A 27774-nucleotide genomic window follows, 5' to 3' on the forward strand; every position below is an offset into this window, starting at 1 on the left:
AACATTCTCCAGCTGCAGCTTGCTTCTCTGGGGCTATGAAAAGGAAAAGGCTGAAAAGTCTCCTGTACTTTGCAATGAACATGACTTAAATATGGCCCTCATTCATTCAATACATGCTTAAGTACATGCTTGGAAGACAATTACTAAATGTTTTCATCTTAAAGCCTAAATTCAAGTAGAGGCAAAGGACTGTGTAGTGCCAGTGAGTCATAACTAAGGACCCGATCCTGAGACACTGAAGTGAATTTAAAGACTCCCATTGATATGGGCTTTGGATCAGGTCCTAACATTCCACCACTGGAGCCTGAATTGAAATGCTTCAGATGGCCTAAAACAAATCCCTTCTAGATGTTGGTGTCATAAGCCCACATGAAAGGATGGCATGTTTGGCAGTCCTTGCTCAGGTGGTGTCCAGGGATAGAAGGGTTCTTTTGTTGCAGGCCAGGACTAAAGTGTGTCGGCAGGAACATGATGTGATAAAGAATTGCATAGTGCCAGCTTGCACTATGCTGGTTTCTAACCAGTGCTGACAGAAAATGTAGGAGAAAGAACAAGCTATAAATAAAACTCATTTCTTTGTTTAATGGGATGAAGAGATTCAGATGTATATTTTTAAATCTCGTTCATCAGTGTAAATATCATTGTCGTCAGGGAGCAGAGATACTATCCATATTTGTTAAAAAAAAATATGGTGAAATTAAATTGCACTGTCAATTGACATTACTGCCTGATAACAGGAAATCTTTGTTTGGTAGATTTTAGTGCAAACAGACATATAAAGCACACAAGCTTAAGAAATGACTACTTCATTTGGGCCCAACCTTTAAATGTGTGCACATTCATTTCTCTGTGCAGCTTCTGACTCTTGAAAATAACACAGAAACCTTTCCTTTGGTTGATTGTATTATTTCAATTACAAGAATTAATATCACATAATCACTGAACAAAAAGGGGCAAGCTACATTTCATATTAAACCTTCCATTTATCCATAATATTGTAGTCCCAAATCTCCACTGACATTGGTACAATGAGATACCAAAGAGACCGGTACACATTTTAACTTAGAAGGCCCCTCAATGCTATTTATCCAGTCTAATGAACTGCATCTCCCACACAGCATAATCCATTTTCTCATCCACTTGTCACAGGCAAATTGCACACACACACACACGCACATGCTGACATAGCAATGCCCATCCCCCAAGTCTGCTGAACCACCCAGACAGATACTACTGAATTAGTGATTTCTACTCTTACACGCACAATAACCAAATGCAGAGCTGATTATTGAAACAGCACTTACCGTTTATAGGGGAAAATCATTCCTTAGCTTGTAAATTCCAAGCTGCAAGGATTCTGTCTGTTTAACCACAGCACTCATGGAAGAGGAAACCCCTCCTCTATGGATGCCCTATTTATTCATTGCTTTAGCATCTCCCCTGGGGGGTGGGGGTGGGGGGGAAGCCTTTTTCCATCCTCCTCCTCCTCGGCAAAGCCCCTAGCTGTGGAGTCTCAGCACGCGTGCGTGCACACACACACACTGAACAACACTGGTTTCCTTCTGTTAATCTGCGTTTTTACCTGGCAAATTGCTGAGAACCCAACCACAAACACAAAATAGCTTTACTCTGACACAACAGAATCAGCTCATGAAGAAAAATACCTTGAGTGATTGCTTGGGGGTGGTAATGAAAAGGTGATGCTCCAGAGGCTTCACAACCAAAAGGTAAAGTCTACTGAGTACAGTCAGATACCTTCAGCCTCAGACTCTGATGATTTATAGCGGGATTTTCCTGTTGAAGCAATCCCCAAAATTAAAACGCACACAAACGTGCGCACACACACACACACAAAATGCTTACTTGGATTATGCTCTCTGTTGCCTTGTTTGCTATCATATCACAGCGTTTTATGTACAAATTGAAGCTCACTCCTATTCAGTCTACCCTGTCCTGTGCTCAGCCCTCCAGTGAAGGAGTAGGACCAATGAAGTGCAAGAAGTTACACTGGCAATCAAACTGCCCCCTAATCTTTACTTATGACATCATTCATTTGTCAAAAAATCAATCATCACAAATTCCGTGTTCTGACATCACTGCCAGAGAAGGGTGAGAAGGGCTGGGAGGAAAGAAAGAAACTTGGTTTAAACACAGATGTATCTGAAAATCAGCAACATGGCACAAAAACTTTGAAAAATCACTCCAAAAATCCAAGAAATTATTTGGAAGTCTAATGCATTTGACCATCTTCTCTGGCATTATGGGAAATCTGTGCCCACCCGATTTCTGCCAGGGTTTATATTTTTATTTCTTTTTTTGTGTGCAGGGAGTGAGTTCAAAATACATGAGTGCACAGTAGATTATTCAAAACAGAGACACCAGCAACAGCAAGCTGCCTCCCTTTGCAGGCGGTGCTGACCCACAACGACCCTCCAACCAGGCCAATGGGGCCTACCTCCAGGAGGCAAATTCTGCGCCTGGCCCAGTGTTAGTTTGGGTCTCACACAGGGACCTGGGGGGATTTAACCAGGGCCATGGGGTGGCTAATACGCAGGTGCCCCTAGCTGGGAGGCCTTGAAAGCCACAGCTGGAAACCACCCAGCCTCTGCGGGCTCTGGGTGGGGCCGCCCCACTCCCATGTGCGGGTTTTCCTGTTGATTCAGACCCGGCCCCACTTAGTCACATGGTGCTGCCAGGCCCCATCCCTGTGTGGCAGCTGGCGGAGGCGAGCCAGTCAAGTGACCTCAAAGGCCGGCTGAGCTGTGAGCTGCACCCCGAAGGGAGACGCAGGCGCAACAGCTAGGTGCTGCAGGGAGGGGCTGCTGCTTTCCGGGTGGGGAGGCTTCGCCTGGGGGAGGTGCTGTGACTCAAGCTGTTCAGGGGGTGACCGAACTTTTAAATTGCACCCCCCTCCTGCCCCCACTATCACACAGCAGGCAGATAGAGCCATTGGGATATTTGTCTCACTGAGATCCACTCTTGTGAGTAAACAAAGGCACACTCAACTGTCATTCTGCACCCGCTGAGGAGGCAGCTGAATCTTTCCGTGCCGCTGTCGAGGTGGCTGGCGTATGGCTTCAAGAGCCAGGGAAGCAAAGGGTAGGCCGTGTCCCCCAGGAATACTATTGCCGATGGTAATCTGCCAGTCCAGGGAAAAAAGTCCTTGTTTGTAGCTTTCTGAAAAATCCTGTGTTGTTAAAGATGTGAGCATCATGCATCTTCCCCGACCAGCCCACACTGGCGTTGGTGAAGTGTCTGTGGTGAGCCACCAATGCTTTCATAACCAGAGAAAAATAGCCCTTTCTGTTGATGTACTCTGTGGCAAAGTGGTCTGGTGCCAAAATAGGGATATGTATTCCATCTATTGCTGCATCGCAGTTCGGGAACCACAGTGCTGCAAATCCACCCACTACCTCACAGCCCTGTGTAGCAGGAGGCAATAAATGGCCCCTGCAGTGGATTTTGCAACTCCTAACTGATTTTCCACTGACCAGTAGCAATCTGGCTTTGCAAGTTTCCACAGTGTGATCATCATTCTCTTCTCCACAGTCAGTGGAGCTCTCAATTTTGGTGTGCCTGAGCTGGAGGACTGGGGTGAGCTCGGCACACGAATCCAGAAATGCAGCCTCACACATTGAAGGCTCTGCAGCCACTGCTTATCATCCCAAGCCTGCATGACAATGCAATCCCACCAGTCAGTGTTCGTTTCTTGGGCCCAGAAGTCATGCCCCACCATCTGCAGCTGCTCTGTGAATACCAACTGCAACCTTGAATTGGTTCTCACTATGTCCCACAGCAATCTGTCCTCCAAAAGAATCATCAGCTGATTCTTGCAGCTGTAAATACTGGGAGGATCGTGAATCCTGTGCTTGCCACACTTATGACCGAAGTGCAGAGTTGTGCACGCTCCCTGTTTCAGTCAGAGATGGTGGACAGTCAGGAGTGCTGCGCGGGTTCATGAGATTTTGAAAAAAGGTGCAAAAATTATGTGCTAGAGATGACATTATGGGATGGAGACAGTTGCATGTTGGGAAGTTGACCCCTTGCTCTCACCTCTGCCCAACTCGTTTTGGCCCCACCATGCACTGCCAAAACTTCCCAAAAGATGGTACGCTGGATGGGTGGAGGGTTGCACACTGGAATATCTACCTATGGTGCACTGCAAACACTCTTGGTGAGCACGTGCAGTGCTGACAGAAGGAGACAAGTATGTGCACGCACATGCGATACACTAAGTGCGGCAGCTGAAGGGTGATGTAACTTGTTTCAGAGGGGTAGCTGTGTTAGTCTGTATCAGCAAAAAGAATGAGGAGTCCTTGTGGCACCTTAGAGACTAACAAATTTATTGGGGCATAAGCTTTCGTGGGCTAACTTGTAACTTGTGTTGACCAAAGTTTGTAGTGTAGATACGGCCAGAGCCTAAAGGCTTGTCTGTATGGCTAGTTAGTGTGGCGTAAGCCAGAGTGTGAATCTACAGCATACAAGCTTTCCACAAGGTAACTCGCCATGTGGATACTGCTACCACACATAATGGAACTTTTTCTGCACTGTAGATTCCCACACTGGCTTTCTGTGCACCAACCTGCCATGTAGACAAGCCCGGAGCATTCCCTGTAATGCCACAGATTGACCTACTGTATGTAGACTACCTTTTGCAGACTGCAAGGTGTTATGCAGATGACTTATTTTGCTTCAGTCTGATGTCCTGAATATTCTTATGAAATCCTGTTTTACTATGACCCTTGTAGTTTTAAATTGCTGTTTAAGAATTTCACCCAGACTGTCCAGGGGAGGGGAAAAATCTTAATCTCTAAGAGGTGGAAGGAAGGGTCTCTAAAGCCTACCCTGTTTAGAATTATCCATCAAAAGGGTTTGCTGTGGTCAGGGCTATGAGCCTCCAGATGCATAGGATTTGCCGAATGACCATGGATGAGACCTGTCTTAGAATCATAGAATATCAGGGTTGGAAGGGACCTCAGGAGGTCATCTAGTCCAACCCCCTGCTCAAAGCAGCACCAATCCCCAACTAAATCATCCCAGCCAGGGCTTTGTCAAGCCTCACCTTAAAAAAGAGGTGTAAGGTGAACGACACCACCATGTTGGGAGGTGTAAGGTGAACGACACCACCATGTTGGGAGGTGTAAGGTGAACGACACCACCATGTTGGGAGGTGTAAGGTGAACGACACCACCATGTTGGGAGCCTTAACGTTAACTTGCCTTGGCAATGTCCCCATATTTCAGTGCTTATATTAGGGGTTGTAGCCATGTATTTATTCCAACCAATCCCTGCTATAATTTGTGAGCTGCCCTGCAGACAAAGAGTCACACAAATTCTCTCATCACAGCATTCACCTGGTTCATGCTTTTCTCAGTAAGGCAAAGAAAGTGAATCTACGCAACCAACACAGGAGCACAAGGCATTGCCAATAAGCCACGACAGACTGAGTTGTTTGGAAATGGTGCTTATTCTCTGCAATCTTATAAAGAAATTAGATTGAAAAGCTGCTTGCAATATACAGTATGTTTATGGGATACAAACATACATGCTGAAAGTGCATTTATTACTGTAGACTAATCGGTTTGGTTACGGCCCCTGGAGGGACCCACCACCGAGATGCCATGCTTTAATGCAGGTTCATGTGTTTTCTGCGCAGTTTAAACATCCATTTATAAATAAGTACATTGTTAAACCCTGGGATTGTGAAGATATCCTCTGAGCATGAACCACCGCTGTGGTGGCTTCCTGAGTCTGCAGACAGTCATAATGAAACAATAGCTTCAAGAGCAAATACTTCCTCACTGTGCTTGCCCACAAAACACTACACACAGTAGAATCTTGGTGGAAAGCAGGCCACAGAGAGAGGCCACAGGACTGCATTGCCCTATATGATGTACTGTCCCTGAAAACTCTCAATCCTTGCAGGCAATCGGCGCAGAGTACTGCTCCACTGCATACAGGATGTGAATTCTTAGTGTATGTGTTCTTGGTAACCTCCCCCCCGCCCCCCCCTGCAGCCTACACACGCCATTTCCTCTACATTTTGGGCCTTGCACACTTGTGTGTGTACACATGTGTAGCATTTCATTTTAAGGGTACTGCTGCTAACTGATAAGTGGAGATAAGAAAAGATTGCAGATGATGTTCTGGAATCTAAGATACATGTTTCCACAATTAGTGGAATTGCAGAACACTCAGAAAGTGGCCAAAATCTCAAATTAGACTTTAAACTTTTGTTTGTCTAGTACCCTGCTTTTTTCCTTTCCTGCCAGCCAACAAAGGAAAGCACAGAAGAGAATGGCTAGCTAATAGTCTCTCCAAAGCTGTACAGAAATTAATTTACATAACTTAAAAAAAGGAACAGATGATGTCTGAATGTTATTTTTTCCATGGGAATTATGTTTTCAGATGCTTCCTAGTTTACATCAAACCATGCTTCAGCTGTGACACACATGACAATGCCTTTGTGAACTGCACAAGCCAAGCAGATACATACAATAAAAGTGCTAAGTCCATTCTGTGTAGCTGCCGCCATATGGCAAATCTGGGCTTGTCACCATGATCTAAGAGAATCACTCCAAATTCTAAACTGAGAAGTCACCTAATTTGCCCATCTGTCTCAGGTTGTTTATTGGTTTAAGGTGAAGTAAGTTGTTTATTGGAATTGTTCTGTATTGATTAGACTGGCTGTCATTTCAATATTGTATAGACATATATATAATATTATGTGCAAAACACTATGTTAAAAACATTAAGATTGCCAAGTCACACACTCAAAAGTTAGGAAATGACAGAAATAAGGTTCCCTGTGCAATCTGAATGTAACCTTTTTGTGCATGTAGTTCATGATACAGTCTTTAATTATATGATCACATACTATTTTTCCCACAGGACCTGTGTCTCATTCAGGGCACAGGATGGATCTTTTAACGAAGTTTTGTGTGGGTAATTTCCTAAATTAAATAAAAAAAAAAAATGAAAAAACAGAAATTCCACCATTTGACATCATCAGGGTTAGAACCCTTAGATCACTGCACAGACCTCTGCCACTTGAGGTAACTGAGATATCTGGTGACAGCAGAGGAATGATGAGACTCTCCGGCTCTGGAGGGGAGTGTATTCTAGGGGGCATTCCGCAGAAGGGTGACCCATTCTGTCCCCTACAAACTGTCCCTGTCCTGTCTCTTCCCCACCCAGCTCTTTGTCCCAGTCCCATTCTCTTCACTTAGCCAGGCCCAGTACTCAATCTTCTCATCCCAGTCCCTTTGCCCAATAAATCTGAGTATCACCAGTCCAGACTCCCCGACTTGCATTCCTCCCCCAGCTCCTTGTACTCAGTCTCCCTCCCAGCTCCATATCTGATCTGCCTCCTCGCTCACTCTAATCTCCAGTTGCCCCTCCCACATATTTCCGATTTCCACTGGCTCCCAATCCCAATCTATCTCCCTGATCTCCTCATCAAATTTCACTTCCACCCTCTGGCTCCTTGTCCCAGTCTCTGCCCAGTCAGTCCCAGTTCTCCCCCAAAAGTCCAACAGCTTGTCATGTGTCTTTCCTACCCCCTCACCTCCTTCCACAGCCATTCTTAGTCTCCCCTATCCCCAGCTCCCAGTCCCCCTCCTACCCCAATTCCCAGTTTCCCTGCCTTCAGTCCCAGTCTCCCCCATCCAGGCTCCTATTTTCAATCTACTCTACCTGTAGGTCTGGCTCTTGTCCCCACTGTATTTGAACCAGGCAGCTTTCCTCCATGCTGGCTGGTCCCAGCAGTGGGGTCTTTGAGAGAAAAGGAAAGACAATCTTCCCGGCTCTCAGTTCAGGTACATGGTCCTGCCCTGGCCCAGAGCTGCATTTGCAGGGAAAGTCCTGCTTAGACCAGGTTGGAGCATGCCCAGTGTGTCCAGAATCTTTTGGGAATTTAGCTGCTAAAATCTAAGGTCTCTACTGGGCCTGTGTAAGATGTATAACTCGACCAAACTTGGACAGATTTTCACTGGAATTGTAAAAGGCAAGGCTTCCCTGACACAAAGACCACTCTCTGGCCAAATTTCAAATCCTTACTCAAAGCATGGGAAGACTACGGCTTTTCAAATAAAAGGTAGCAAGACCTTTTTAACATGGGTAAAAACTTATTTTCCCTAGCTTTGGTGTTGGAAACAGATGACCTGTTTTGACTGAACTTAAAAAAAAAAAAAAAAAAAAAATCAACCTGAGGCACACATCTAATCGGGAAAATTTCAGTCAAAATGTTTAAAGTTTTGCAGTTATAAGCAACTATAAGGTTTTATAATGCGAAATGTCAGGCAACCTTAATTATATGCGGTGCTACTAAGCCCCACCTATGAAAAACACATGCAAACACACACATATATTTCCATACAGACATATACAGATATTATATAACCCAGAACTTCTGTAGGTGAAAATCTGTTGGTTCCACTGAAATTAAGGGACCTATGCCAATTCGCACCAGCAAAAAACCAAGCTCCATACAGCTGCTATGTATGATTGTTATAAGATACATATGTGGCTTATAATTTTCATTTTTAACTCGTAAAACTTATACATATCTCCCCTTAAGACATTTCTCATGGTTTTTTTTTAAGTAATCACTCAATTTAAATTTTTGTTTTTCCTCTCTGTTGTTGGATTCTGCCTCTGAATTTGTCTCTGAGAAGTTAATTCACCTGGGTGGCAGCAGTTGCTTACCATAGTTTGACAGTGTATAATTTTTCCTATGTTAATTCATAGATTTTTAAGGCTAAAAGGATCCATTATGATTATCTAGTCTGACTTCCTGCATAATACAACCCACAGAATTCCACCCAATGGTCAAGCTAGAGCCGATCTTTCAGAAAGACATCCAATCTCCCTCAATTGAAAATTATAGCTGGGAGGAAAAATTTGTACTGCAGTGTCAAAGCATGTTTGGGAATAAATGTAAAAGCTTTGCTTTCTCTAATTAAAATTGAAAAATACAGCGTGAATATGGGTTATAATTTCACAAAAGAAGTGCTAAATTTCAGAAAAAGTACACACTAATCCCATATCTTGTTTCTACTCCAGCCTCTGTGTGTCACTGGATTCTAGCTATAAGTGGCCAGCAGAGAATTCCCCTGGCATAGGATAACTCTCCACGGGCATAAAGCTGGCCCCTGCATCAGCCATTCCTCTCATCCCCATGTACAGGGTGTGTTAGGTGAGGGAGGGGGCATGCAGAGCTCTGTGCCAATCCTGCACTAGCATAAAGTCCCAAAGGACTGCATAATTTGTAAGTTGCTCCATCTTACATCACAGCTCAGACAGGCTCTCAAGCAACCCCAGGATACAGGGAGCTCAAGCCATTTTTGCTGACCCCTCTGCCCTGTTCCTGTACTCAATGTAAGGGTTGAGGAACACAGAACTTAGAATACTAAAAATGATCCTCCAGAGCACACTTATGATGGGAACACAGGAATTATCACACAGGATCAAACCAGTGGTCTATCTGGTTCAACATCCATTCCCCAACACAGTGGCCATTGTCCTAATGCTTCAGAGGTAGTGCAAAAAACCCTGCCACAATGGACAGTTATGCAATAATATGTCCAAAGGGGAAGTTATTCCTAGCCGCAGCCAGGCAGAGGTTGGTTTATGGCAAAGATTACTTGAGTACGTTGTGGGGTACAGTTGTTGTGAAAAAAATAACCTTTCCTTTGCTTTTAATTTATAGTACTTTCTCAAATATTATCAGTGAAACACACAGTGTGCAATTCAGTTTTTAAACTAAAAAATATTTATGAAGTGGCACCAAGCTGCTTGCAAAGATCAGAGATTTTTTTTAAAATATGGTAGCTTGCATTTTAAAACATTATTTCACAACAGTTAACATTCAAAACTGAAAGCCAGTGTGCAGCATACAACAACACTGAGTGGTCTCAGAAGTTAAAAATCCAGCACCTTACAACAAACCTATAACAGGCAGAGAAAAAGTGAAGTTATAACACTTCAGTACCATAAATACAATGGAGATTCATCAACAGAAGTGAACTGCAAGTAGGAAACCTCTTGCATGAAGAACTGGAATGCCTTCCTCTTGTATAGCACTTTTCATCAGCAGATCTCAAAGTGCTTTACAGGGGAGGTCAGTATCTATCCCCATTTGACAGATGGGGAAACCGAGACACAGACTTGCTCAAGATCACCCTGAAGGCCAGTGGCAGAGCCAAGAATAGAACTCATGTCTATGGAGTCCCAATCCAGTGCCTTATCCATTAAAAGCAGAACTGAGTGGCAGACTCTAAAGAAGGGCTCTTCTGTTGAGTCACCTTAGGCTCAAGTGCTAAAATCCTTCATTACGATTCAGGGTAATTACAGCTTAGTCATGGTGATGGTTGGGCACACTTCGCTCCAACCAGAACATTAAGGGGGTGGGAGTCTTCTTTAAGGCCCACAGAAAACAAGGACAGCGAGAAACTCTAGAAAGAGTTTACCTCTGGCATCAACCCAAGATTTCTGCCTATGTTATATTCATTTTATTGTTTCTGAATTACCAATAAACCCAAATCCCAGGAAGGGGGTGAATCTGGACACCACCTTGGGGTCGGTGTACTGTGCTGGGGGTGGGATAAAGACTCAATCTGTTCACAGATTATAATGAAATTGGATTATCTCAATCAGAGGGCAGGGTCACAGTTTTCTTAGTTCTTTCAGTAAAATAAAACATTTAATCCAATCAGAAGCTATCATAGATGGGGCTATCCAGTTTTTGTTATTTTGCCATGGCAAAGCTTTTCCTAATTTATCAGTCTGTGGTGTATGCTACATTTTAAAAATAATGTGCAGGTTTTACAGATGTGGTCACGTAAGAGCAGCCTACAATATTGGGATTAAATTCCTATTTGTTAGGCATTCCAAAAAATTTAAGAGCAGACTGGACCATTTTGATCATCTAGTCTGACCACCTGCATAACACAAGCCATAGGATTTGACCCAGTGATGCCCACATATTCCAATAACTTGTACATGGACTAGACCTATCTTTTAGAAAGGCATACAGTCTTAATTTAAAGATTCCCAAGTGATGGAGAATCTACCACATTGCTGCACAGCCAATATGGTATTTTTAAAATGAAGTTCAGTACAATAGCAAAGTAAAATCACTTTGATTCTACCTTAAACCCTCAGATTTAGAAAGAACTCCCCCAGTGCTGTGTACATGGAGCAGTGTGGTTTCAAAATAGACCAGAAAACCCTAACAATCAAACTGAATAAGAAAATATAGATTTAATCTTATTTTTAAGACAATTTTGAAATCCCAATTAATATACTTTAAAATCAGGTCAGTATGTTTCTGAGTTTAGTTGGGAACTAAATGTAGACATTATACAAATTGTCAAAATAAGCATTTTATTTGAAAGTTCAAGGCCACTTCCTAGTTTCAATCACTTTCCATCAAATGCAAGTATTGAAATTTAAGTTCTTACCGTCCTCCAAAGACATCAAAGAGATGCTGCCACCGATTGTTAATTTTATTGAGTTTGTCATCTATTTCTGTGACTCTGCTCTTGTTGCTAGTCTTGATCAGCTGATCACCCATTTGCTTCAAATGAAGTTTATTTTCACCAAACAGGTTTATTTCTTCCATACAGTCCTGAAAAAACGCATCCAAAAATTACTCACAGCAAATAATGAAAATCAATTTCTTGTTGAAATAATGTTTCTGGGTTTCTTTGTTGTGTCGGTGGGAATGAGCTTGAAGTGGGATGACCAAGAGTGCTACAGAAACACAGGGGAGTAGATCTTCAGCTTGTGTAAATTGGCAGAGCTCCACTGCGGAAAATGGAACTACATCAGTTTACACTAGCCCAGGATCCAACCTATTATCTTTTTATCATACAACCAGAAAATAAATGAAATAGAGAAGGGTAGGGAAAACAAGCCACAAAGGACTACATTAGATCTGGTGTTTTAATACATTAAAGTACTACATTGAAAACTTATTCTTAATGGAATAAAGTACCCGTAATTAAGACACTATAAAAAATAAGTGGCTTAAAGACCTGAAAGCTTTCAGGTACATAACCCTAAGAATAGCAATTTAAATTTCTAATATTTTCTTGGTTTTTTTTTTTCTTTTAACTTAAATTTTCAACAAGTTACCTTGAAAGAACCTGAATTCAAGTTCAAGGGCTCTTTCTTTGCTGGTATTCTTATACTTGGGAGATCTGGGATTAGATACTGAGCCCCTTAACCCATTAGGAAAGGATACTGACAGCGGACTACTGTCCTGTGTCTATAAGATAGTGCTTTTTATATATTATTACTTAATCAAGTCCAGTACCACAGAAGGAAATCAGATGTGTTTCCCGACTTGATCTGTGGGTTTTGAGGCATTGTTTGGTTGTGGTGACCTCCTACGTACTTAGTACCAAAACTACTGCACACCTCCGTATTCTGGGATCATCTCTCATTTACCTTCCAACTGCCCCTTTCACAACAGCTGGCACTGGTGAGAAGTGGGGGAGCAATGAAGCACTACCAGGGCTCCATAGATCACCTACAAAGGATACTCTAAGAGAGGAGTCTCTAGCTTCACACCCTAAAAATATCAAGCACAGGACCGGTATGTTGCGTCCTCCTGCAGTGTAAGAAGCAGGAGTTCCAAGTGCAAATGCAGTATGCTGCTGCAGCGCAATCAGGGGGATGTTCTTCTTTTGGTTTTGACTTGGAGATTGATCAGCAGTAGGGATAAGGACAAAGGACTTGGTATCAATGGAAGTTAGGCACTAAATACCTTTGTCAATTGGGGCCTAAATGTTTAAACTTCTTGGCTTTAGCCTGTAAATGCTGTTCGACATTCCTATTTTAGTGCAGGTTTGTCTACCACTAATTCTTAGAGTGCATAAAAAGCTGCTTTCCTGTTTACCTTTTGTAATTTGTCTATCACATCTTCAATGCTAACATCCGCAGTCTGTAACACTTTGCTTTCCATCTCTACCAGCCATGTACATAGCTCCTTATTCTTTTCATCGAACACAGTCCACGCATTGAGTCTGTCCTCTATCTCCTGCTTACGCAGAGACACCTATGGATAAGAATACACGACAGCTGTCAACATCTCTCTCAGCAGGAAGCCAACAATTACAAATATAATCAAAAGCATGCATGACTATGATATATATTCATGTTTCTTTTTAACAATAGATTATTGCAGCAGACTTCATTATAAATGCAAAATTCTAAATTAATTAGCTGCTCCAATTTACAGGAGCATTTATTAGAGTTCTCCAGTTTTCCTTTTAAAGATGGTAACCAGAATGTTATAACATGAAGTTGGAACACCAGGAGTAAACATTGTCTAGCAAACACCAGTTTCTCTCCATTAGAAAAGCTACTAAACTAGATGACGGCTTTATAAATGATGACACTTGTAACAATTCATAAGCCATACAGTGGAAATCTGGCAATGCCAAACAAACAAGGAAAACAAAATATTCGTTTCTACATACAAACATATATAAAATAGCTATATCTCACAGACCCACATGTACATATACACAACACGTGTTGCGATACATCTCTGTAATAAGTTCCCGTATTTCTGCAATTACGATAAATTATGCAAATACAGATCCCATTTATTGTCCACCTTTGATCATCTCACTGGCATTCTTCTAGGGTGACCAGATAGCAAGTGTGAAAAATCAGGATGGGGGTGGGGGATAATAGGAGCCCATATTAAAAAAAGCCCCAAATATTGGGACTGTCCCTATAAAATCGGGACAGCTGGTCACCCTACGTTCTTCCCATTTACCTCTTCTATTACTAGTGCCTGGATTCTACGCCCGATATAACTTTATACACTGGTTGGAATTTCAGAGTAGCAATGAGGGAAAAGAAACATAAAAAGATCGTTCATATCACATGTGATACATTAGATAACCTCACACTATTCTGCTTTTGCCTTTTCAGTTCTGAGAACTTTGATTCCATATGTTCCTCATGCACAACAAATTACAGGGTAGGGAAATGTATTCCTAAATCTGCACTGCCTCTTCATTCACATTACATGGACTACACAGAAAGGGGGGGCTAGAAGTGTTATGGAAGGGGCATAGGGGAATGGCCTCCAAAACGCATAAGAACATAAGAATGGCCCTACTGGGTCAGACCAAAGGTCCATCTAGCCCAGTATCCTGTCTTCCGACAGTGGCCAGTGCCAGGTGCCCCAGAGGGAATGAACAGAACAGGTAATCATCAAGTGATCCCTCCCCTGTCGCTCATTCCCAGCTTCAGGCAAATAGAGGCTAGGGACACCATTCCTGCCTATCGTGGCTAATAGACACTGATGGACCTATCCTCCATGAATTTATCTAGTTCTTTTTTGAACCTGATTATGGTCTTGGCCTTCACAACAACTCCTTCCTCTGGCAAGGAGTTCCACAGTTTGACTGTGCGTTTTGTGAAAAAATACGTCCTTTTATCTGTTTTAAACCTGCTGCCTATTAATTTCATTTGGTGACCCCTAGTTCTTGTGTTATTAGAAGTAGTAAACAACATTTCCTTGTCTACTTTCTCTATACCAGTCATGATTTTATAGACCTCAATCATATCTCCATTAGCCGTCTCTTTTCCAAGCTAAAAAGTCCCAGTCTTATTAATCTCTCCTCATAGGGAAGCCGTTCCATACCCCTAATAATTTTTGTTGCCCTTTTCTGAACCTTTTCCAATTCCCATATATCTTTTTTGAGATGGGAGGACCACATCTGCACACAGTATTCAAGATGTGGGTGTACCATGGATTTATATAGAGGCAACATGATATTTTCTGTCCTATTACCTATCCCTTTCTTAATTATTCCCAGCATTCTGTTTGCTTTTTTGACTGCCACTGCACACTGAGTGGATGTTTTCAGAGAACTATCCACAATGACTCCAAGATCTCTTTCTTGAGCGGTAACAGCTAATTTAGACTCACATTAACTCACATTAACAGTATGCCAACATTTTTATGGCTGACTTAGAACAACGCTTCCTCAGCTCTCGTCCCCTAATGCCCCTACTCTACTTGCGCTACACTGATGACATCTTCATCATCTGGACCCATGGAAAAGAAGCCCTTGAGGAATTCCACCATGATTTCAACAATTTCCATCCCACCATCAACCTCAGACTGGACCAGTCCACACAAGAGATCCACTTCCTGGACACTACAGTGCTAATAAACGATGGTCACATAAACACCACCATATACTGGAAACCTACTGACCGCTATACTTACCTACATGCCTCCAGCTTTCATCCAGACCACACCACGCGATCCATTGTCTACAACCAAGCTCTACAATACAACCACATTTGCTCCAACCCCTCAGACAGAGACAAACACCTAAAAGATCTTTATCAAGAGTTCTTACAACTACAACACCCACCTGCTGAAGTGAAGAAACAGATGGACAGAGCCAGAAGAGTACCCAGAAGTCACCTACTACAGGACAGGCCCAACAAAGAAAATAATAGAATGCCACTAGCTGTCACATTCAGCCCCCAACTAAAACCTCTCCAACGCATCATCAAGGATCTACAACCTATCCTGAAGGACGACCCATCACTCTCACAGATCTTGGGAGACAGGCCAGTCCTTGCTTACAGACAGCCCCCCAACCTGAAGCAAATACTCACCAGCAACCACACACCACACAACAAAAACACTAACCCAGGAACCTATCCTTGCAACAATGCCCATTGCCAACTCTGTCCACATATCTATTCAGGGGATACCTCAGAGGACCTAATCACAACAGCCACACTATCAGAGGCTCGTTCACCTGCACATCTACTAATGTGATATATGCCATCATGTGCCAGCAATGTCCCTCTGCCATGTACACTGGCCAAACCAGACAGTCTCTACGTAAAAGAATAAATGGACACAAATCAGACGTCAAGAATTATAACATTCAAAAACCAGTCGGAGAACACTTCAATCTCTCTGGTCACTCGACTGCAGACCTAAAAGTTGCAATATTACAACAAAAAAAACTTCAAAAACTGACGCCAACGAGAGACTGCTGAATTGGAATTAATTTGCAAACTGGAAACCATTAAATTAGGCTTGAATAAAGACTGGGAATGGATGGGTCATTACACAAAATAAAACTATTTCCCCTGCTTATTTCTGCCCCCCCCCAACTGTTACTCTCACCTTCTGGTCAACTGTTGGAAATGGGTCATCCTGATTATCACTGCAAAAGATTTTTTTCTCCTGCTGATAATAGCTCACCTTAATTGATCACTCTCATTATAGTGGGTATGGCAACACCCATTTTTTCATGTTCTCTGTGTGTGTGTGTATATATATATATATATATATCTTCCTATAGTATTTTCCACTGCATGCATCCGATGAAGTGGGTTTTAGCCCACAAAAGCTTATGCTCAAATAAATTTGTTAGTCTCTAAGGTGCCACAAGAACTCCTGTTCTTTTCACATTAAGAAGAAATCTACCAAAGAATCCAGAGACCCTGAGGATTTCTGCCACAATCTGAGAGCTCTTCTGTGTCCATGATATGCCTGCTCACACTTCATCAACAACACCAGCAGAATAGGGATCATATGATGGCACCAGCTAGCTCTGCCACCTGCACTGTCTCCCCTCTGATGAGGTAAGTTAACTCAATTCATGGGGGCAAGGAGGGGACAGCAATGCTGACTCAAGCAGCATTAACTCCTGTAAGTGTTTCTGATTTCAATTCTGCTTGTTTAAAAGGGGCACATTTTGCATAGAATGGCTGTTCCCTGTTCTAGCCCCCCATCAATCACAGAGCTCTTCCCACTAGAACTTCAGGCAGGATCTCTCCTGGGGAGTTTGCAGTGAAGGGTGGCCATTATGAACTAGCTGCCTTTCCCTTCAGTGCTTCCATTCTTTTCCCTTTCTGTGGTTTTACCCTCATCTTTGTTCTGAGGTGGAACATGCACTATAGATCTAGGTATCATACATGTGTGTTGTAATAGACCAGGATCCTTACTGAATGAATTGATAAATCCTTGACCTACATATACCTTGCAATGGCAGCGATGCAAACACTAATCCCCTTCCATGCATCTGCTCATTAACTGTTTATTTACTTCCCTACCCTTTCCAGCATGAGCATCTGCCTGCCTCACTCTGCAATGTTCATGACAGCTGCAGGGTTTGACTTTTAAAGTCTTTCAGACCTCTCCATTTAAATTTCAATTGTTTTCAAACAATACATATCTTTCACTCTCCTGCTTCGACTCATCTCTCAAAACACATACAAAATGGAGTATCCTATTAGTATGTTTGAAATTGAATTACAATGGCCAAAAGTTTACAGTTTGGATTAATCTGTAGCTAGGCACATTGGCTTGATTTTCATTTTCAGAGCCACTGGGCACTCACTATCTGAGCTAATGGTGCTCAGCATTAGTGCATAATCATGACTCTTATTTAGGTGTCTAAATATGAATATACAGAAGGTGCCCAATTCAGGCATCCAACTTCGAAAATATTGTGCCTACATGTTTTCAAGTCTGGCATACTCAGTGTCCAGAATCTGCAGTAGTAAGTAAAATAATGAACATATATCACTGGATTAGCCATCCAGGCCTTGTCTACACTACATTATTAATTTGACCTATGTCACAGCAATGTACAGCCACCACAGTAATTACTGTGGTTTTTCATGTCCATACTACCTTCCTTCTGCCGTTGGTGTGTGTCCTTACCAGAAGTGCTTGCACAAACTTAGGGCATGGCTACACTTGCAGTTGTAGAGCGCTGGGAGTTAAACCAGCCTTCGGAGACTGCAGCAGGGAAAACGCTGCCGAGTGTTTACACTCTCAGCTGGAAGTGCACTGGCATGGCCACATTAGCAGTTCTTGCAACGCCAAAAAGAGCAGTGCATTGTGATAGCTATCCCAGCATGCAAGTGGCTGCAACGTGCTTTTCAAATGCAGGGGGTGAGGTGGAGTGTGACAGGGAGTGTGTTGTGTGTATGTGGAGGGAGAGAGAGAGTGGGTTTTTGGGGGGCTAACAGCATGTCAGCATGCTGTCTTGTAAGTTCAGACAGCAGCAAACCTCCCTCTGCCTCCCCCGCCCCAAGGCCTCTCTCTCACTCACTCAAAGCAAGCAAGCATTCCTCAGTAATGGTTCCTTTGTCCCAGAGCAGATAAGCAGCCAGCTGTCAGAACCGGAGCTTTGAAAGGGCATATCTAAGTTCAAAACAATGACAAGAGTGGCCACTTGACTTAAGGGGATTATAGGACGTTGCCGGAGGTCAATCAGAGCGCAGTAATGCAACACCTCGTTCACACTGATGCTGCGGCACTCCAGCGGGGGCGCAGCAAACATTATTCCACTCACCGAGGTGGAGTACCAGCAACACTGTAGCTGCAGAGTCAGAGTGCTCTACGTGCCTTGCCAGTGTGGACGGGTAGTGAGCTAGTGCACCCGGAGCTCCTTTATTGTGCTGTAACTCGCAAGTGTAGCCAAGCCCTTAAGTGAGGCAGTGTGGGGCGCTGATTGCCCGGGCTGTTGGCTCTGCATAGCACCTCACAGCTGTGAGCTCCATGCAGAGCTGACAGGCGATGTAAGTAAAGCAGTGTCTACAGAGACACTGTGGCGCCCTAACTACATCGACCTAAACGCTACACCTCTTGTGGAGGTGGAGTTAAGCTCGGTATACTGGAGGACTTACACTGGTAGGAACAACGCTGTAGTGTAGACACTTACAGAATTAGGTCGACAATGTCTCAAAACACACATAAAATGGAGTATTCTATTTACGATGTCGACCTAACTCTGTAGTGTAGACCTGGCTTCAGTTTCAGGCAAAATATTTCTAACTAACTAACAAAAGTCTCTAAGGTGCCACAAGTACTCCTTTTCTTTTTGTGGATACAGACTAACACAACTGCTACTCTGATCCCCACATCAAAGTTATTATGAAGGGCCTGACCGTGCAATCCTTATTCCACCCAAACTCCCATTGCACTCAAACTCCCTTTGCCTGGGTAAGGTTTGGGCCCTATATACTAAGAGAACTTTGTTTCTACAGTTTTTTTTGTAATCTACAAAAAAATAGGTTTCAGAGGAACAGCCGTGTTAGTCTGTATTCGCAAAAAGAAAAGGAGTACTTGTGGCACCTTAGAGACTCTAAGGTGCCACAAGTACTCCTTTTCTTTTTACAAAAAAATAGCCATGTAATTTTATGACTATAAAGGGTTCCATTTGTTGCTAGCTTAGAACTATCTGCTAAGCTATCTTCTTAAATCAAGAATCTTAAAATCTAGCATTTTGTTTCTTTATCCATTGTGTAAAATATATACATAAAATACCCAGCAATATATACCAATCTATAAATTCAGTGAGCCAAATTCATCCCTGGTGTAACTCCACTGATTTCTGTGAATGAATTTGGTCCAGTAAATTTAAATGCAGTGCTAACTAAATGTAATACAACAGTAGGCCACAAAAGATGGTAAATGTTGAACAGTAAACTGTTCAAAGTTTTGGAAATATATTATATTAAAGAAATGGCAAGTCCGTTTTTAATATGTTTCGGTCCTTTTTACTAAACATACCTAAAAGCTAATTTATTTCTCAATTTCATTTATTAGCTTTTTTGGAGATGTATTTTACATCAGCCTATGCAACATGCCATCACTTGTGAATTCAAAAGATAAAGTAGGTAGCAGGAACAGCATAACAATTCCCCCCACTTTTTCCCTCCTTCACCTCAGGCGATTCCTCTGTTTAGCCTTAGCACGCTTAGTTTGTGAGTTAGAACAAAGCCATCCATTTCACCCAACAGTTGCATTTTTTTCACACACTCAATTGCTAAGAGTTTGCAAAACTGGAGCACTGTGTGTTATGGAAACAAAGAGAGCAGAGCCCAGACTAACTTTATTCCACTATTGTTCAGCCATGCCTGCAAAGAATGCCCCAAAAGAGACTCTACAACTAAAGTTACCCTGCACGTTAACGAAAGCATGTTTCTTTCTGCTGTTTATGCCCGGCAAGACATTTCACCCTAAACGCATCAACAAAGAACAAGGACACGAACAGTATATTCAACAGCTAAGTGACTTACTCGTAAGCAGAGTTCTTCCCATTGTCTGTGCAAATGCTCTACTTGCTCCTTCAGCAGCATCACATCTTCTGCAAGGATATAATGAGCCAAGTCTGCCTTCATATTATCAAGTTCTTTCACGTTTTGTTTCCAGTCTGCAAGTGACTTCTCCAGTTCCTGCATTTAAACACAAGGAAAACAATCCTTTAGACTAAGCTCCTGTGTTTTTTTCAAAACCTGTTGGTTAATCCTCTGATTGGCCTGTGGGGGAGGGGAAAACAGAAAAAAGAGGAGGGGAAATTTACACACAGGCAGCCAAAAGGGTAACACGGTGAAGCCTTTGCTAGGATGCTTTTAGGTCAGCCTCTCTTTCCTTTTCCTTCTGTCTCTGCATCCTGTTTGGGGGAGGGTGGGAAGAGAAATGGTTAGTTGAAAAGATTAATTTCTCTTTAGCTTTATTAGAGGGTTCCCTCCAGTGTTAGTTATTCTGAGCCTGATCCAAAGCCCATTAAAGTCAATGGCATAGCTCTTGTTGCAGAAATAAGCCTCCTGGTTACTCTATAAAATACTAAAATATTCTCTAATAGATATCCAACACCCAACATCTTCTGATACACTGCTGCAGTGTTTGGTAGAGTTGCCAACTTTCTAATCGCACAAACCCAAACACCCTCGCTCACTTTCACTGGGCTGAGGCAGGGGCTTGGGTGCAAGAGCAGGTGAGGACTCTGGCTCTGGGGTTGGGTGCTGGAGGAGATGTGGGCTCGGGGTGGGGCCGGCAATGAGGGATTTGGGGTGCAGGAGGGGGATCAGGACTGGGAGTTGGGGTCTGGGAGGGGGTTTTGGGTGTGGGCTCTGGCTGGGTGGCGCTGTCCTCAGGTGGCTTCTGGTCAGTGGCACAGTGGGGCTAAGGCAGGGTCTCTGCCTGCCCTGGCTCTGCGCGGATCCCAGAAGTGGCGGCATGTCTGGCTCCTAGGCGCAGGGGGTTCTGTGTGCTGCCCACAGGCACCGCCTCCGTAGCTCCCACTGGCGGTTCCCGGCCAATGGGAACTGTGGAGCCGGCGCCCAGGGCAAGGCCAGTGCACTGAGCCTCCCTGGCAAGCTGCCCCTGTGCCTAGGAGCTGGACATGCTGGCCGCTTCTGGGAGCCACGCAGAGCCAGGGCAGGCAGGGAGCCTGCCTTAGCTTCGCTGTGCTGCCGACCGGACTTTTAAAAAAATATTAAAATAAAAAAAACAAAACAACCACCCCCAGACCCATTTCTTTAGTTACAAGGAGATAGTCTTCCTGATGGCTTTAAAAAAGTGTTTTGTGTTAACACTGTCACTGAAGGAGAGGAGTAATTGCACAACAAACTGCAGTAGGGAAATATCTGTGTTCTACACATGAAGGAAAGTTCACATTTTACAATAAAGAAAACTTGTCAAAAAACCTTCCTGGTTCTGCTAACAAAGAAAAATGCTCTGCCTTGAGGAGACCGTAAACTGGACCAAAAAAAAAAAATGCACAAGGGGAGCAGACAGCTTCTCCTTCCCTCATAGTGCCTCTGCATGGGCTGGGGGAGGCTGTCTCTCCCCAAACAGCCCAGCATGGCCCTGCCCACGCTCCACCCCTAAACCCCTTCCTGCAGTTCCTTCCCAGGTCCCTCTCTTCTGTAGCCCAGGCTAGCTAGGGCTGTGGCAGGTAGGTGCCACAATGACTTGGGGTGCTGGGACCGCTCTGCTCAGCGCTGGGGTTAATGCTCTGGTGCTCTGCGGCTGGGCTGCCTGTGTCTCCGTGGCTGGGGGCGCTGCAGCTGGGCTGCCCGGAGCTGGGGTTGGGAGCTTGCCTGGAGCTCTGAGGTTGGGGGGTGCTTGGGTGGCCCGGGGCTGGGAATCCTCAAGGTGGTGGGGGGGTTGCGCTGGGCTCCTGCGGGGGAGGGGCAGCAGAAGGGGAGGGGAGAGAGAGGGGTGGGCCTCAGGCAGAAGGGGAGGGCCTGGGGGCTAGCCTCCCCCAGCGCCGGTTCACCGGCCGCCCATGTTCTTCTGATCCATCTGTATATATGCACATTCAGATTTTGAAAGGAGACTTACTCACCATTCAGTTTGCAAAGGAAACACTGAAAAAAATTCTATTAAAATAAAAAGAGTTGATAGTTTAACTGAAAATAATTCTCCCAGTTCACAATAAATTCTCCCTTGAAAATATAAGGGTGTGCATTTATGCAGCTCAATATACATTAACATGGGATCTGAGTCAAAGCCCAGTGAAGTCAATAGGAGAATTCCAATGGATTTTATTGGGCTTTAGATCAGGCCCCAGGCATGGGAAGAGCACTGTTCCATAGAATACCACCTCCTAGCTCTTATAAAGCACTTTTCATCTTTAGATCTCAAAGTGCTTTACTATGGAGGTCATTTTCCCCATTTTTTTTTTTACAGGTGGGGAAAATGAGGCATAGGGAAGGAAATGATTTGCCCAAGATCACCCAGCAAGCCAGTGGCAGACCGAGGAATAGAACCCAGGTCTCCTGTGTGAGTCCCAGTCCAGTGCTCTATGCATGAAAAGGTCCTTACTTGGTCCTTCTATTTGGTCCTTGTACCTAAGGGCTGCTTCTATACTGACACAATTTGACACTTGTTCTCCATTGCCAAAGCTCCACTGTTGGTATTATCAATGGTGATAGCTGTACAGTCAGGGTGCAGGCATTTTTAATGAACACTGTGTCAACACAAGTGTTCGAAAGCAGACTGTTCCTGCATATGAAAGGAAGCCAGCTATCACAAAGAACATCTCAGGGAGCTGATAGCAATCCAAAGATGTCTGACATCTGTAAACTTACTTGTTTCCACAAAGGCCGAGCAATTCAGTTCATAAACATGGTGATAAAGCACAATGCCATGAAGCCAAATGCAAAATTGCCAAAATGAGTCATGCACTGGAAATACTTTCCATGACATTTAACTTTCATGGCAGGACGTTGGCAGCAAAGGCTTTCATTGCTGACAGCGAAACTGCTGCTGCTCCACTCTGGCTCTCCTTTCCTTTTCTCTATTATTTTTAGCATGCCACAGGTGAACAAGGTGCTTTGTAGATATATAAGATAATAAGGTCCCTGCCTGGAGAATTTTACAGTCTATAATAGACTGATAACACAATAAATAAAGACATCCAACCACGTAGAGGGGAGTGAGGTGGAGTGGGGATGGAGAGAAGGGAATTTTAGCTTCTTATTTTAATGGGTTTGAATTTTTATTTATTTATTTATTTGGCGAGGCAGGGGAAGTGATAAACCTCTGTGTCCCATCGAGGGCATAACAGTAAATATCCTGCCAAATTTCATAAATTCCAGCACTTGCAGAGATTAGGATGTTACCTCAGACATGGGGGAAGGGGCAGAGGCAATTTACCAGTAGCACAGAAGAACTCAGTTTCACAGAAGGGCAAGCAAGATAGAAATCCAGTCTCCCAGAGGCTCAAGTAGTGTACAAGGAATATTTTTTTACAAAATGTGCTTTCAATACCTTAACATGTTCCTTGGTTTTGTAGAGCTCTTCATGATCCTCTGGAAGTGGATCTTTTACTTTTGCCTTAAGCTCTCGCAGCCTGTTTTCCATTTCTTTGATTAGCTTTTTGCAGCTGTCCCACGTCTGTTTTTTACAGAAACAAGGAAATTATGAATGGCAAATACTTCACAATATGAACGTATTGTACTGTATGGATGAATGAAAGAACAACAATTTCTAAATTAATTAGTTTTAAAGGACTGATCATCAGGATCTTCTCCCAGTGCGTGCACACTGTCCCTAATAAGAATTTCATTTATGGATTAATGGGAGAATTGAGCCCTCTCGTATTCAATGTTTGCCTTGAAGTTCATTTTAGCTCAAGTGGTTCACATCTCCTTTTATACAAACTAAGATTCTTTGGAGCATAGTTTTAAATTATGCTGGAGATCAATTAAAGTGATATAATTAAATATGAAGTTTTTATGTTTTGAAACACAAATTTACTACAGAGAGGAAACGTTCATGGATCTCTCTCTTACATTCAGAGGGGGTATATATGGAGAGGTGCATATGGCCTCTGGCATAGTCTGCACCTATAATGGCTCTAAAAGAGAGTAAAGAGGTGTGACTAATGTCACTGGCCCAAATTCTCACCCAGGTGCTTCATGGCTGAAAAGTGTGGGCAGAGTTCCACAGCCCAGCCGGGCTCCATGCCCACAGACGATGACTGCAGTCCAAAGAGGGGAAACCCGTTATAGCAGTATCCACCCAGCTACCCAGCTCCTCTCCACAGAGGTATAATCCACGACTTTGGCCTTCCCACAGCCCCCAGATAGAGAGCGATGGAGCTGGTGGGGAGTGATCTCAAAGGGAGTCACAGGGCCTCCTCAGAGTCTAGAGTAGGGGTTGATGCTTTACTGGCAAGGAACTCTGCTGGGGAGGCAAGGGCCATGGGAGCCTTTTGACAACTTCAAAATGGAGCTGTTACTTGAGATTAGAGGCCCCTGACTGAGACACACCCCTGCAAGGGCAAGTGGGAGACAACAGAGCCACCATGATACCCCACACCCCCAATCAAAGGCACTGGTTTCAGGGGCTCTGTCCTTGAATGCCACTGTTTCCCCAACCTGTAAGCTTATTTGTGTGTTTCCCCAACCTGTAAGCTTATTTGTGTGTTACTGCAGCCCAGTCACGTTGTACTCTTTGCAGGGCCTGCATACAGGACAAAGATAGATTAGGATCCACCGAAGGGCAAACAAAGAGCTGGGAAGCTGATATTCTTTCTGGGGCTCCTTGGGCACTTGCTGCAGAGAGCCTCTCCATCCCACTAGCCTGCTAGGACTGGTCAAGCTTCCACAAAACTCCCCCATGTCGGAACAGGAGTGTGCAGGCATATCAAGGTGTCCTCCTCCCCAGAGAACACCTGTCGAGTACCTGCACAGTGCTGAGGAGCCGTTTCATGATCTTCTCCACTTGAAGCTGGGCATCATTCCAATTCTCCTGTAACTGGCTGAGTTCCCCTTGTATTACAGCATTGGTCTCTGGGTCTGAGTCTTTACATAACTTCTCCCCAATATCGACAGCGAGGGAATATGTAGTTTGCCATCTCTGAAGAAGTATTTCTTTGTTCTAAAAAACCAACCACAACATTCTAAATCTCAGCCCTGTGATTAGAGAGCTTTACAAACCTGCTTGGAATTTCACTTTTTAAAAGATGACCTACAAAGGGGAAAAAAATGGGCTTGTTCTTTGTTTTTATTTAATTTTTTCTTATGTGTTAAAAAAAACCAAACCCTCAACCCTGCATTTTTTCCTGCTTCTTTTGAGCATAAGATGCTATGCTGACTTTATAATGAGTTAAATGATTACAGCAAGAGAGTGAAAGTGGTGCAACTGAGAGGAGATTTTTGGTCATACAGTTAAAAAGTCAAGTGTTTAATAAAACGTTGTGTTTGTTAACAACTCTTTAACTTCAATGACTAAGCAACATATTGGAGAAAGAATGTCCTCCGTGAACCCTAACAAGATCTTCACCAAAAATAGGGAAGATGAAAGTTAACATTCCTGTTATATCCAAGCAGAAAAGCATCCATAAAACCCAGACTTTCTGGCCTTAATTATACATCATAAAGAAGCAAAAACAGGCACTAGTATAATTTTTAAAGTCCCCTGAAGGTCACCTTTAACAACAGGAGAAAATAAACATGAAACAAATGAGGCTAGCAACAAAGGAATGGGGCACTGAAAGTCTTAACATTTATAGTAGTCCTAGGTCCTAATGTTAATGGATTGTGTCTGTGCAGAAAGAGTAGTCTAATAATGAATCAAAACCAAATTTTCTGATTGCCTTATACATAGGCCAGTTAGGTGCTTCTGTTCACCTTCTTATAATACAATGGAATATTCAATTCAACTGAAAGGCAACACATTTAAAACTAATAAAAGGAAATTATTTTTTACACATTACATAATCAATCTGTGGAACTCATTGACTCAAAGTATCACTGAGGCCAAAAGTTTAGTGCCACTCAGGAAACCTTTAGACATTTATATTGATAATAAGAAGATCTACAGTTACACTACATGAAATATATTTTTAGTAAGGAATATAAGCTTTCATACTTCAAGTCATAAACCGGACACTAAATGACAAAAGTTAGGAAGAAACTTCCCCTATCTGATAGTTATTCCATCACTAACTATTGTGGCCTTGTCTACACTGAAGTTTTCTTACCTCTTATTTTTAAAAAGGATAAGTGTAAACCACAATTCTGTGCACTAAAGTGAACAATGCCAGGTCTACACTAGCAGGCGCCCCTACTATTATGGGGTCTTCTCCCATCGTAAGGTACTACTGTACTGGACATGAGGAAGGTTGGCAGAATCAGGTTCTAATGAATTCAAAATAGTTCAGCTAATCTAATAAGACGTATCATTGTTTGAAATATTCTCTGTCATGGAATATTTCTCTCCAAAGCAAAAAATTATTCAGTACTCTACCAAATATAAAGCTGGCTTCTAATCAGACAGTATGCAACTTTAAACTCAGGTTCCAATTACACTTTAAACTATTAACTTTAAGAGCTTCTCTATCCAGAAATCCGGGACAGTGTTGCACTATTAACCAAGCAAGAGATTCTGGTTTTGGTTCATAATTAAACCTAAAGTTACTTTTTGCCTGAATAGGGTCACATTTAAATTAAAAAACAAACAGCTCCTGTAACTTAAGTTGTTAATGTTCAGTTCAACATTCCCATTAACATAAAACCTCCCAATTACAGTAAATACGAACTATTGGGAATTTTGAAAATTTACTCACAGAGGTCACTCAAACGAAGACAAGCAAAAGGAAATAGGGCTGACTTTCTGCAATATTATAGGCAGGCATAGTCTATGTGCTTTAGCGAGAACCTGTTGAGGTTCTTTGAATCTTTTCATCAGGACACGTTCACTAAAAACTGCATCTGGCTCCCATATCATAATTTATTTAGGAGTTTATTGTGGGTTTCCACAATGCATAAATCAAGACAAATTTTAATGAAACTGTCCCTTTAAAAAAAGAAATCAGCAATTTGTTTTGTGCAAAAAGCAAATGCTTTTAACGTCCTTTCATTTTTCTGGATACATGTCATTGCAATCTGAAAAATCACTGATCATCTATCTGTTTATAAGAAATAAAAATATGACCTTGAAATCGTGAATTAGATTCCTAAGATGGTAGAGGCTGTAGCTGTCCTGGCTCTTCACAGCCGCTATGAAGTTATTTGTGCAAGTAAGAAAATTTGTGAGATTCTGTTGAGAAACCCTGAAGTGTTGCCACTGCTTCACAAGTCCATCAATATCTTTCCTCCTCTGCTGAACCATCCGAACAACACTCTGCCACTGCTCCTTCAGCAATGTGAGTTTGGAAATAAACTCCGTTCTGAAGAGGACAGAGATCGGTGTGTTAATACAGAATGTCATCTTCACCTTGAAAGCATAAAATGGAGCACCATAAGCACCAGCCTTCTCTGTGCATCAAAACTTCTGTGTGACAGAAAACTATAAAATGATACAAGAACAAACACGAGAGTTTCTCCTGCTATGGTGCAGCAGCATATGGTACAGCTAGACCCAGGAGCAAGTTGTTCCAAATTCTTGAAGTGGATGGAAGTCAATAGTGGCAGGAACTGCACTGCAAAACAGAGCTGTACTTGGGCAACGCTAGAACCGCC

At 43.0% G+C, this 27774-nt stretch overlaps 1 protein-coding gene across 4 annotated transcripts in view; it reads right to left on the bottom strand.

Annotated features, from left to right (window-relative positions):
• SYNE2 (spectrin repeat containing nuclear envelope protein 2) overlaps positions 1–27774 on the bottom strand; it is a 275952-nt gene that overhangs the window by 35848 nt on the left and 212330 nt on the right. For all 4 annotated transcript variants that reach the window (XM_073349867.1, XM_073349868.1, XM_073349866.1 and 1 more), the window contains 6 exons: positions 27248–27482; positions 24995–25189; positions 23576–23701; positions 20095–20250; positions 12905–13063; positions 11463–11629 (listed from right to left, as the gene is read on the bottom strand). In XM_073349867.1, the coding sequence (XP_073205968.1) occupies positions 11463–11629; positions 12905–13063; positions 20095–20250; positions 23576–23701; positions 24995–25189; positions 27248–27482 (1038 nt within the window). The remainder of the gene's footprint in view (positions 1–11462; positions 11630–12904; positions 13064–20094; positions 20251–23575; positions 23702–24994; positions 25190–27247; positions 27483–27774) is intronic.

The sequence above is a fragment of the Lepidochelys kempii genome, chromosome 6, assembly GCF_965140265.1.
Source record: "Lepidochelys kempii isolate rLepKem1 chromosome 6, rLepKem1.hap2, whole genome shotgun sequence".
NCBI classification, from domain to species: domain Eukaryota; kingdom Metazoa; phylum Chordata; order Testudines; family Cheloniidae; genus Lepidochelys; species Lepidochelys kempii.